Source organism: Sceloporus undulatus, chromosome 5 (genome assembly GCF_019175285.1).
Source record: "Sceloporus undulatus isolate JIND9_A2432 ecotype Alabama chromosome 5, SceUnd_v1.1, whole genome shotgun sequence".
Classification (NCBI taxonomy): Eukaryota; Metazoa; Chordata; class Lepidosauria; order Squamata; family Phrynosomatidae; genus Sceloporus; species Sceloporus undulatus.
This window is the reverse complement of record NC_056526.1, coordinates 52,812,216-52,825,389: the sequence shown is the minus strand read 5'-3', so window position 1 is coordinate 52,825,389 and position 13,174 is coordinate 52,812,216. Positions and strand designations below refer to the sequence as shown.

Genomic DNA, 13,174 nt, shown 5'->3' with positions numbered 1-13,174 from the left:
AGAGATAGCCTTCTAATACAAGTAGGTTTCACTGTCTACATTTACTCCATCTTGTCTGGATTCATTCTCAGTTTGCTCACCCACAACCACTTCAAAAATAACTGGAGATACTGTTTCAAAACTTTCCATAGCCACCCTGGGGTATGTGGATGACAGAGATGAGTATGATTTTTATACTAATGACATTTTAGCACAGATATCCGGATGATTTCTGGCAGTAAATTTAATGTGGATATTAAAAGGCATTGGGACATGATGGAATCTTTTGGCACTCTATAGATGCCTACAGGGTAGGACAGAAATCATCTACTACCACTTTCTTTTATGATTCCTTGAGGGATGATGGGACACTGTTACACCATGCTTTCTGAAATTAATTTGAATGAAAAAAACAGGCTATAATGGGCAATAATATCAAAAGTTACTACAAAGTCCAGAAGAATCAATAATGTTGCACTCTATCATCCATTTTCTTGTGTATCTCATCAGCTAATGCTACCAGGGCTATTTTCTGAGACTTGTCTAGGATAGAGCTTAATAATAAATGGTTTGTATTTTCAGTTGTAAGTTGATTAACAAGGTTTTACAAATGTTTACCTCTCTGCCTATTTTAGAGACAGGAGTCAATTGTAATAAACAATGTTTTTCAAAGTTACATCACCAGATAGCACATTCTGTTCAACTGTGATTTTGGATGGTCTGTCTTATAAATAAGCCAGAAAGCTGCAAAGGACAATTTTGAGTCTTTAACATAGTTTTGCCTCTCTCACTTTATAGCTCATGGGACAAAATTGTCTCTCATTAATGTGACCCATGGAGGTTATGGAAGGGTCAAAATACAGGCAGCCAAAGCCTGGTACATGCTTGGCAGCTATATCTGTTGAGTCTCCTGCTGGCTGCCAAAATTAGTACTTGGAAAGGCTGTCCAAAATTTGCTTGCTGTGGAAAATGTACAATTTTCTTGTATTAATGGAACCTGGCTGTAGTTTTTACTTGGCTGTACAGTGTTGGCACAGTGGTACAACAGCCCAATAAACTAACTTGAAAACTATCCTTACATAAGCCAAGAAAGTGTGGCCTTTTGTTGTTGTTCTTGCTGGCTTGATTCTCATATTTGAGTTCGCTATTGTATTTGGTGTACTCTGTGTCGGATTACTGTCACATCTTTATGTGTTTGCCTACTTGGTAAGCATTTATGCCTATGGATTCCTGAGCATGGAAATAGAATTCATGATATATAAGAAAAAGGACAGGGATGAGTAAATGAAGATGGGAGATATGCATATTTCCAGTGACCAATGTATACATTTTATTTTTGTACCATTATGAGTCCCAACAGTGAAGCATTAACTCAGTCCATATTTCCACATGTCATTAGCAGGTTTCCCCCAGTGAGATGCTATCCACAGATGTAAACATTACTGCCAGCCCTTTCCCCATTTAAGTAAGTAAAGTTATGATCTAGGAGATTCCATTAGGATGGGCTGCCTCTGCCCTTAATGACCAACATCTGTGGCCTAGGGATCAGGACTTGTCCCTTCTCAGCTGACTCCCAGATTTGATTCCTTTTGCCTTGTGACAAACACTGGCCTTGTTGATATAACACTGTCTACTTAATAAACCATGTTTTGGGACTTTAACTGTTAAAGAGGGAAGTTTATTTTGCAGAATCATGCTATCCTGGAGCCTACTCACATTTCATCGATATAGACTCATATTCCACTTTAACTACATGGCTGCATCCTATGGAAATCCTGGGATTTGTAGTCTAAGTAGACTACAGGGCTGTACAAACCGGCTTGAAGCGCTGGTGTGGGGATGCGGTGTTTGGATGGCGCACACCAACCACATGGCAGGCGGTGTCACAGCACTCCTTTGGCATGGTGCTTATACGATACATGTCAAAGGAGCACCAGAAAGTGCCACCGCTATGACCAGGGTGCCTTTATGCTGGCTCTAAAAGTAGCTGTATTTTGCCATTTCTTTTAGAGCTGGCAAAGTGCTGGATTGTGGCCATAGTGTGTGGTTCCCACAGCCCCAATCCAGCGCTGAAAGGGGCGGCAGGACAGTGCTCTATCAGGATGGTCTGCAGAGCTCCTACAGCTATCTGGTTGAGAATTCTTAATACCCTTCCTAAACTGTCAATCTCTGGATTCAATTGGATGTTACCATGGGAGTTAAAAGTGAAATATGGTGCTACAGTTGGGTAACATGAATGGACCTCTGGTTAAAAAGTTTAAGGGATGTTCTTTAAAAAAAACACACAGAGGGAGGGCAAATAACAAGTACTAGCATACTGTTGAAAAGAAATTGCCACAACTCTCTTATTTACAGCTAACATCCTTCAGCCCAGAAACAGGTCCAACAGCCCCTGAGCTAAGCATGTTCTAAAAACATTCACCTGTGAAATGGGGGCCAAAGACATGTGTACCACTCTTACTCACAGAACTGGATATCACCAAAATACCTTCACTGTTTATGGGTAAAATTCCTTCCCAGGTCTGTCATCAAGTGCAGAGAAAAAAACAAAACAAAAATAAAGAGGGTGGATCAGAAAGATGCCCCAGTGATTGGTGTTTTGAGGAATGAAACAGACCATTGTATCTTAACTGGGCAGAGAGGGAACATTTCCTTTAGGCATGCCCAAGATGAGTGCCCACTGACCAGGCCAACCAACAAGTTGCATTGGAGAGGGCAAAGTCACAGCAGCCAGTGCATGCCATGGTGGACACTCGGAAAGTCACTCAGCATTGTAGGAAGCAAGTGAGACTTCCTTGCTCTACTCCACTCTCTGCAAGGCAGAGATAGGGACCCAATGAGGCTGAGAATGAGCATTAGATTCTACATGTTTATTCCTCATCTCTTTGCTCATGTTCCATCTTAAACACAAAGATCCCAAGCTATTAATTTGGCTAGTTAAGCCAGAGTTTGTTTCTGGGGACATAAAAGGGGTTCTGGTTTAGAACAGATCAGGATTTCCAGGATGCAGTAATCAGCAAGAGTTCCCAGGTACAAATCATGCTAGAAGTTTCTGTAAATAGAAAAGTATCTGCGTTGCCCATGTTATCCATCAACAGAAGCAATTATGAAGTACAGACATAGGCCCTGCCCCATAGCCCTTTGTATACCTACTGTCCCTTCATTTGGATAACACATGAAGAAGGCTATATATTCTATATTAGAGAGACAGAGATCTTGTTCTAGTCACCTCCAAACATACAGTAAAGCAGGGTTGGGTATCCTTCTATTCACTGTTTGTTTGTTTGTTTGCTTGTTTGTTTGTTTTTTGGCAACCATATATCATGCAGTGTGAAGTCGAAGGCGTTCATGGCCGACATCCATTTTTTTTGTGGGTTTTTCGGGCTATGTGGCCATGTTCTAGAAAATTTTCTTCCTGACATTTCAGATATCATGCACTTCTTTTTTTTATAAAATAGGTACATGGGGAGCATGGGTCATGTTTTAGAGAAGAATGACCCTCTGATAAGCCTCTGAAAGCAGGGGAATGTGGTCCATGACAGGGACAACATTGGATCTGCCAAAGTTCTGGAAGCAGTGTGAAGTGGCAATATTAAGGCAGAAATGGTGGAGGCAGCATTTGACAAGAGTGTTAATTCAGATCTTTTCCAGTTGAAATTATGTGCAAAAAATTTATCTATATTTGGGCAGATACAGTATAATTTCCTTTGCTCTTCTAAAATAGGATGACAAATAGTTCAAGAACACTTGAAACAATAATACCAAGAAGTTGTTACTTCCTTGCTCAAACTGCCCTCTCATGTCTAACATTTCATGTTGCAAGCAGTTATGGTCTACTTCTCAACATACTTTGGGACCACACAAGTGCAGAAAGTATTCTTTTATGCTGTCATCTTGTTGAGATTGGTCTGCTAGGGCTCAGATAATTCTGGCTTCCTGTGTATGGTATAAGCAATTTGTGTTGAAAGTTGTTTTATAAAGGACAGTGGGTTAAGAGACAACCCTTTAAGGAAATGAGTAAGTCAGCAAGTCATTCCAGATTTTGTTTACTGAGAAGCATTAACAAAGTTAAGTCATGACTCTGTCAGGACAGTTGGCAGTGACTAATGCTTTCCATGTTTTTCTTTACATGTGACCTTTCGTGGTGCCTATTAATGTAAAATTTTGAATAGGGAATGATAATTGAAGGCCGAATGAACAAATAAATAATAAAACATGTTTTGCCAATGAAGGTGCCTCTCCACTTTCACTGATGAGGCACAGCCTCTCACAAGAATTGGCATCCTGACAAAATAGATGCTTTTTAAATAAAAGGCTGACTCACAACCTTTTATCTGAAACATCATTTCTGTCATTTGCACGCTGGATGTGGGAGTGAACAGTAAGTTTATTTATGTGTTGGCTTGTAAGGAATTTCTTTCAAAATAGGGTAGTAAAGGAGCTAACTGGGAGAATGTACAAAGCCACATTCTCACTTTAGCTTGGCCTGTTACTTCCTACGGTATAATTGGAAATTGAAATATAAAACTGTGTAGCTCAGAAGCATTAGATAATTATCAGCTGTTGTAACTGATAGTTCTATTTTAAAATAGAAGCCCATGATGGAAAATACAGATTAAACAAATACCACATCTGGAATGCAAATGACATGGGGAATAGAAGTCAGCAGTGAAGCATTAGAAGAATGTATAAGAGGCTTGTGGAACTTTAAGCAGGTGCTTATTTAAATTGCAAATATCTTTGTAGTATAAATACTTTAAAAAGAAAATGTCATATATGAATGAGCAAATGAAGCAAAAAGACAAGCAGAAGAGAGAGTGATTAGAACATGGACTCATGTGTTAAAATGATGGAAGTCACTGGGAATTCAGATGTTAAAACATTAGCTGAACATAGGAAACAGAATCTGCCTTATCCTGAATTGGAGCAGCCAGTTACACTGGGTGGCAGCTACTTTGCAGACAGGAGTCATTATTTGCCTTCCTAGCCATTAGTGACTGAATCGATCCACTTTGGCATCTTAAGTGTGTGTTGTACCACTGAACTTTAAGTCTTCTCCTTCTGTGCTTCTTCATGATGAATGGAATTGCCACATATTATTCATGTACTACACAATGTCATAACCACACCATTGATCTTCTCTGTATTCTCTATACTGCTTCAGTTTTTTGAGTTTAGAAAATTTGGCTTCTGAGGACACCATTGGAAAGTACTGTACATGACTAATGCATCTGGGAATAACCTTGTTTGAAAGATACATTGCTAATTTGTTTATCTCTTTGCATATGATGATGTGGACTCTAGTCCCAAGAATTTTGCCCCATTAGTGCATTTGTTGGACATTAAAGTGGTGAGATACCACAAACTATATGCTAAAACACCTACCTTTCTGTGTTTACATCAGATAGCAACATTTCATTCCTGTTTCTGACTGTCATCTCTGGTTCATTCTTTCTCCCACCCAAGCTGCCAACTTGTTTCCACTGTTAACATCTTTGCTCTTAACTGTCAACACTGTATATTTCTAGAATATAAGCAGCACTAATGTGACCTCTATGTATGTGTTACTTTCACAGTCCTCTGTGGGCTTTTCAGCATGTTTAAACGTAAGTGACAGAACAAATGAAACTCTCTAACCAGAGCAAGAAGCTGGAACATTGTTGCATACAGTGAACTAGAAATACTGTACAGTAAACCAAAGGGTTGTGAATGACAATCTTAACTGAACTCACAAACACAGCCTTCTCACTTTAATTTTGATTGCTCTAGAATAGGTTTATTGTACAAGAATGGCACTTTCCATAAACTCACAAAGAACATACGAAAAACAGCTGGATCAGACTAAAGGCCTACTTAATCTGACATTCTGTTCCTACATTGGTCATAGGCCCACAAGCAATAGCACTCTCTGGCTTGTGAAGCCAAGCAATTGCTCTTGAGAAAGATACTGCCAATAATAATGGTAGTAATGTATATTGCATTGTGCTGTATTGTGTTGTTGTGTACTGCTTTATTTATACCCTGCCCTTTTCCTTATGGCGATTCATAAGATAAAGAAATACAAGTACAGGCCTCAGAGGTGGAGAAGAACTGCTGGACCTGATCCCATTCCTCACCACCACTCCCTTCTCCTTTTCTGTCGTGTCTTCTTAGATTGTAAGCCTGAGGGCAGGGAACCATCTAACTAAAAGATTGTATGTACAGCGCTGCGTAAACAGTAAGTAAATAAAATGACATTAAAATGACTGTGTGTGTGTGTGTGTGTATCATATAAAACATATCTATGACTAGACTATGATTCCCATTTTGGAAGAAAAGAGGGATAAAAATTCAATAAATAAATAAATAGTAGCCACTGATGCTTTATTCTTCATAAAAGGACAAGGACTTCCAAAGTATTTCAGGTTTTCAATAAAGATAGCTGCCTAATTTTGATGGAGCATATGTGTTGGAAATAATTTTGAGTGGATAAGTATGAATACACACACAACACATGTGAAAATTATTTATTAAGACCTGTGTGTCATTCATACTGCAGCCCACATCTTGTAATTCACACATTCAGAGATCTTCAGTCCTTACCCACCTTACCTTGTTACTCATGCTTTCATGAACTACTGTGGCTAGATTGTGGGACACACGCAGGTCATGCTGCATGCGCTGTTACATTACTATTTCTTTTGTTTGTTTGGATCCCGGAGGAAAGAATAAGTCAAAGGGAAACTGTCTTTTTGAGAGGCACTTCCCATTACTGTTAAATTGCCTCGTGGAATCACAGGCAGCTGCCACATAGATGTCCTCTAGATATGAGGTGTGCACACAAAGCATGTAAATTGAAGTGAAGTATTTGCACAAAAATGCTGGTAGAAATGTATGGATGGTAGAAATGTATGGACTTGTGCTTCTGTTCATCAGGTCTGTCACAAAATAGAACTGTAGGAAAGTACTAGGAAGTCTTTTTAAAAAATTAAATACACTTAAAATAACAACAACCTAGGAGATTGAATGTCACATAGGATGCTTAAAGCAACACAATTATCCAACAAGCTTTTCAGTCTAAACCTATTTCTGTGAACTACATTAAAATGAAACTGATTTTTTGACAGGAGTTTTCTTGGCAGTCTTAAAGGGGCTTTCACTTGGTCACAGTGACTGTGATGTTTCATTGTGCAATAAAATGATTCATTCAAGGTTCAAATAAAAAAATGTGGCACAGGAACAGACTTTTAAAAAAATGTTTAAAGTTTTATTTTTTTGCTGTGACTCCTTAAACTGGAATGTTCTTCAGAGCTCTGCTGATGTATAAGCCAACATTTCTTAAGAATTTTTATCATCTCTCTTTCTCCTTCTATTCTGCAGATATACACTGACTGGGCTAATCACTATCTAGCAAAATCTGGCCACAAACGGCTCATCAAGGACTTGCAACAGGACATTGCAGATGGAGTTCTACTAGCAGAAATCATCCAGATCATAGGTAAGACCTGGGATCTGAGTGCTATTGTATTTTTCATCCTAGAGCAAACTTAACTGGGAGATGGGCACTGGATAGAGAGACCCAATTCAACCTGCGAAATTGTCCTGAAGAGTGTGTGTGTTTGTGTGTGCATGTTTCTATGTATTTCCCTTTCCATGATTTAGTTTAGCAAAAACAACAAGAGAAATTGGTGTGAATATTAAATGTCTGCTTCACCATTCTTTTAGTGTCCAGCGAACTATGTTTCACACACTTGGCAGTGTCTGATATCAATGCTTCATTGCACCATATGTCTCCAATGTGTGCATTTTATTAGCTGGAGTGGTTTATACTTTCTGTGATGCCTTGAAATTGTATCCTGATCCCACAAAGACAATTGTGGAAGATTTCATGTCAGCAGTCATTTGCTGGAGAATTAGTAGCAACCTCCTTTGCACTTCCCCTTTGCATGATTTGTGCATGAGAAGGAACTGCTGCTAACAAGACTGTGTGTTACTGTAGGCTTTTCAGCACACTTAAGGCTGAAGTTTCTATATCTGCAAAATATTCATGTTTATGTATTTACTTTCTCTTTTCTGGTCTTCTTGATTAGCCCTTTCACTCTCACTTGCTTTCCCTCAGCAAATGAAAAGGTTGAAGATATCAATGGCTGTCCCCGAAGCCAGTCTCAAATGGTAAGGATCAAAATATTTCTGTGTTCTGATATCATGTCTGCATTTACTAGGACATGCTCTATTGGCTATGCATTTCTCATAAAGCTGATTTTTTTGGGGTGGGTTATTTCTTAAACATGGGCATAGTTCAACCTTGTTAGCCAAAAACTGGTTCAGTGAACACAAGGCAGCTGAAGAAGAGAATACCATAAGCATTTTCAAATAGATTAATTGTTAATGTACAAATCTCTGCATTCTTTAGATGTATACAGATAATTTCATTTCAAAGCCATTTTAAAGACAGCACAGAAGAGAACTAATTGTAAGTGGAGCCTTTATGTCTGGACTACTAGTTTGAAAGACCACGTTTGCCAACTTTTAATGAATATTAATAGCTTTTCTGCTGGTCTGCAATGATGTCCAGTGAAATTACTATGATTTTTAGAAGTGGTTCTGAGTCTTGAAGCATATGTTACTTCTGCTAGAATAGACATTGCTACAGAGCTAAAAACAGGAAACATTGGTAGATGGGGTAAATTCCAAAGCAATTATTCTAGATAGGAAACAGAGTCATATTTTTGTGGTATTTATTAAATATCAGTGACAGTGGCTGTTTGAAAGGTTCATTGTAGTATGCTATGTAAATGGCAGTTGGAGCACTAGTTGTCCCAGCTCCCTCAGTTAATTTGCTTTCTATTTGTTGCTGTTTGTTTTTGTGACATTTATAGACTCTTATGAAGTATTTCTAATTGCTTAATGGCATGATGACACACTTTGGGTGAAAACTGTTGTAGCTGTTATAATGTTAGTCTGCTAACTTTCAGTATGACACAGGAAACTGGGGATGCTAAAATTAACTGTTTATTGACAGGCTGCTTGCTAAAGCAAAACTTTAAGCAGCAGGTGGTGAGATTTTGTAAGAGAAAAAGCATTTATTTGAACTAACATAATTTCTTTTTAGTGATTTTCTGCTAACATTTTTAATAATTGTTTTTGAAGAAGCTTGTGAAATATTTAAATTCAGAATCTTGATGTGCAAACACCCCAACTTTGTTTCTCCACTGCAGTACGGGCAGTTTATATTATGTACAAAATAGATTTCCTAGCAACAAACATGCAGACCAAGAAAAATAACACGAAGAAAAAGACATTAAGAGTAATATTGCTCATCCAAAGAAGGTCTGCTTCTAGGGTAAAGAACTTTGTGAAGAAATAAGGGGTAATTTCAGACAACACATCTTTACTGCATAGTTATAACAGTTTGGTATCTCTTTAAATGTCATGGTTCCATCCTGTGGAATTCTAGGATTTGTGGTTTGGTAACTAATGCTAGAGAGCTCTGGTCCTTTCTCTTGAATTACAAGAGCCCTAAAGCCTACTAGCAATTCTTCATTCAAATGCAAAATTCTGAGCACATCTACATGACAGCTTAAGTGATATCAAACTTCTATAACTATGCAGGGTAGATATCTCAGAGTCTTCTTCATCTAAAATATCTGTAACCATTGTTTCCCCCTTTCCTTCCCCATGTTGCTGTTGACTTTTTTCTTTTTAAATTTCCTTCCCCCAAAAAAGCATTAGGTGAAATCACAGAAAGTGATTAATAGTTCAATATTTACACGTACTATAATTCTGAATACAAAATCCTGGGGACATAAAGTGTGGGAAGGTTGTAGACTTTATTGTTGATTTGTGGATTTCCTGGACCCACTTACTTGCTGTTCACCGCTATGATCTTTGGAATAGCAGTATATAAATAAAACAAATTATTAATTATTATTATTATATGGCCACTACTAGAAGCATGATACTGCTAGGAACAGACCATTGTCTCCTTCAGAAAGATTCAGGTTTTGACATCTACTGAATTGCCTGCTTCCTCATGTTAGTGTAGTTGTGTTTTCATACATGAGATATGTATCTGCAGTGCATCTAGAGGACCAGATGCAATGGGAAGTGCTATTTCATTGAAAGGACTATAATTCCATGGAGGTGACATTACACTGGATGCAATCCCAGCAGTTTTGAGACATTTGTGCTGGCATGCTCTGAGCTTTTGGCACAGGTCAGCAATTTTTTATGGCATGAATGCACTACTTTGCTGGAGAAGCAAAGTTGGTGCTTTAACTCTTGCTGGTATTTAACTGGTAGACACAGAAAGGAAACTGGTTGGTTTAATGATTTCAGTTTGAGTACCATTATCCTGTGGTGCAGTTAAAGATGGGAAGTGAAAAGAAGAACTGCTAGGTCAGAAGTATATTCTACATTAGGACATGAGTGGGTAGCTTTTGCCTTTGTTAAAGGGTATTAATGAGCTAATAGTTCTATATTTCTGGAAATTTATTTTTGTTTCTTAAAAAGTCAGTTGTGGATTTGTGGATTTTCAGAAATTTGGGAATCTAGAAGTATAGAGCCTAGACTAGAACAGTCTTCTCTGATTTCAGAAAACACAGGTGTCACACAGTTGTTGTTTTCTCATGTGGTTTGCCATGATATAAACAGGAAGAAACAGTGGGTCAGGGGAATTTTTGTTCAGGCTTCCATTCCTGTTCTAATTATTGTTTTACTTATAACAGGTGCATGATATTTTAAGTCTATTCATTGGGACTTTCATTGCTATATCATTGTCATGTGTAGACAAAACAACCATGGTGAATTTTATTTTATTTTTTATTTTATTTTAAATTTTCCCCCAAAATTACAAGCTATAGGGTATTTTAAAGGAATCTACTAGTAAGAATAGGAAAGGAAAACACTATAATAAAGAGAATACTTGTCCTGTATAATTTCTTCACAGTAGGTGTTCTTTTCTGACTAGTTTACCAAAGTAGTGGCACTATTGGCCATTTCCCCCCACACCCCAAACTCATTTCAACTATATTTTCATATCTAAAAGACAACATACTTCTTGGAGACTGTTTATGACACTCAATGGCAGTAATGGGGAAACAATAGTGGGGATTCTCTAGGTGGTGTTGGATCACAAATCTCATCATAGATTACCAGTGGACATACTATTGGACTGCTGAGAATTAGAGGCCAACAGCATCTGGAGAGTCATGGGTTCTTCAGCCCTGGGCAAGAAGAAGGTGGCATTCAGCTACTTGAGCAATTCCTGAACTGTGATAGTTTGTTTTATAGACTAAGGTGTATTGTCAGGAATTTAGATGGCTCTTGTGCAGTTGTGTATCTCTTTTCTCTTCTGCATACCACAGAAGCAATTAATATTTTGAGTGGCCATGAAAATGTAGCAGCCTCTCTAGGCCTTTTCCGTAGTTTTAATTTGCTAATGAGTAGTTCTCCTTTTTATCCCTTTCTCTTAATAGGTGTCATTCAACAGCTATTATTGAAGATAAACCATGGCATCAAAAAGTTATGTAGCAAATAAACACTGTAGTCAACACACAATATTGTTTTTAAATTATCTCTCTCTTTTTTAAAAAAAATCATTAATATTTTGTGACTCTAAAAAACTGAAAATCTGGAAATATTTAAAAGTGCTAGTGTGGCCTTTATGCAACAAGTCTGCTTCTTATTAAAGGGATACTGTCAAGACTAGCAGTTAGGTTAGTCATCCTTTTAAGACTTTGTTTTTAAAAGGAAATGTTTAGCTTCAGAGAAGTCAAAACTTCAAAGCTTTGTGGATTAAACCATGAAATAGCAAAATCTTTTCATATGCTTATGACACTGATAATGTTTTTCTGAATGGTGCTAGGTTTTACCCAACATGCACACACAGAAAGCATTGAAGATTAAATTAAAATTAAAAATCTTGTAGCTTTGTAGCAAAAGCAAAAAAATTGAAAGAGAAAGAAATTATTTCCATGTGATGGTCTGGAACAGAGTTATGTTCCGGAAGCTCCTCAGTTTGAGATTGTTCTACTGTTTAGCCTTTTCCTATATTCTTTCCTCATTTTCTTTTCTTCATTGGTTTGTCTTTTCCCTGGAAGGAATGGAATGGGTCTCTGTCCTAATACTCCAAAAGGTCAAATATCAGATTCTCTACTTCCCTCTCTGGTCTGGAGGGTATGTTTAGCTCCGTATATTAATGTCACTTTTGGTGTGTGACAGACCCTTTGAAATTCCTTACATGTCACAGATAGCCAGTTGGGGTTTAGAGTTTTCAACTCCTGGCCAGTCTTTTATTATAAGAATTTTCTTTTTGGCTTGGACATTTTCTTAGGCATTATGTTTTCAATTTGGATTAATCACTTCATCCTCTGAAAGCTAGCTTCCAAAGGAAGGAAGTGGGGGTTCTGACTGTAGGATAAAGTACCCTGTTCTTTTTGAAGATGGGTTAGACTTCAACTATCCTCCAATTTATTATGGATGGTTACAACATTGAATTTACCCAAACTGATGACCAGTCTACTTTCTAGCCGACTGCTTCCCGGTGGAAAGCTATTTGAGGGTATTGCATAGCAGGTCTCATCGCATTGTGAACTGTTGTGTGGCATGCTCTCTCTGTATCTAGGAATGAGGCTGACATGTCAGAGAGGACCAGTGTAGTCTAACACTTGGAACAGAAACAGAAGCAAGGCCAGTCCAATATACCTGATACCACATGGGAACAGTAGGAGTTCAGAATGGGTAGATACTATTTATTAGTAGACTCACCATTTATATATAGACTATACATGTACAAAGGAAGAAATAAACAATGCTGTAGCAAAATGCATTTATAGAAATCACACTCTTCTGTGCCAAAGCTTCGACTCAGCTACTGCTATTCTTTGCCCACCTCATGATGCCTTCATCTTCTGTCTTTGCTGGTGCTCTTCTTTCTTCAGTATTCTCTTTCCTTTTGTCAACTTTGAAGAGCTCCAGCAATCTTTGCTCAGCAAGATACTGAGTAGGACAGGACAGGTCTCTAGTGGCCCCAGTTTATACAGTGAGTCTCTCTTACTCAAAATGCTTTGGATCAGAAGTATTTTGGATTCAGGATATAGATAGATAGATGGATGGATGGATGGATTGACAGACAGACGGACAGACAGACAGATGGACAGATAGATAGATTTTGGAATATTTACATAAACATAATGAGATCTTGGAGATGGGACTC

The 13,174-nt window shown here is 38.0% G+C and overlaps 1 protein-coding gene across 14 annotated transcripts in view; it reads left to right on the top strand.

The window, feature by feature from the left end:
• NAV3 (neuron navigator 3) overlaps positions 1–13,174 on the top strand; it is a 572,439-nt gene that overhangs the window by 338,075 nt on the left and 221,190 nt on the right. For all 14 annotated transcript variants that reach the window (XM_042467939.1, XM_042467940.1, XM_042467938.1 and 11 more), the window contains 2 exons: positions 7,339–7,456; positions 8,078–8,130. In XM_042467939.1, coding sequence (XP_042323873.1) covers positions 7,339–7,456; positions 8,078–8,130 — 171 coding nt within the window. The remainder of the gene's footprint in view (positions 1–7,338; positions 7,457–8,077; positions 8,131–13,174) is intronic.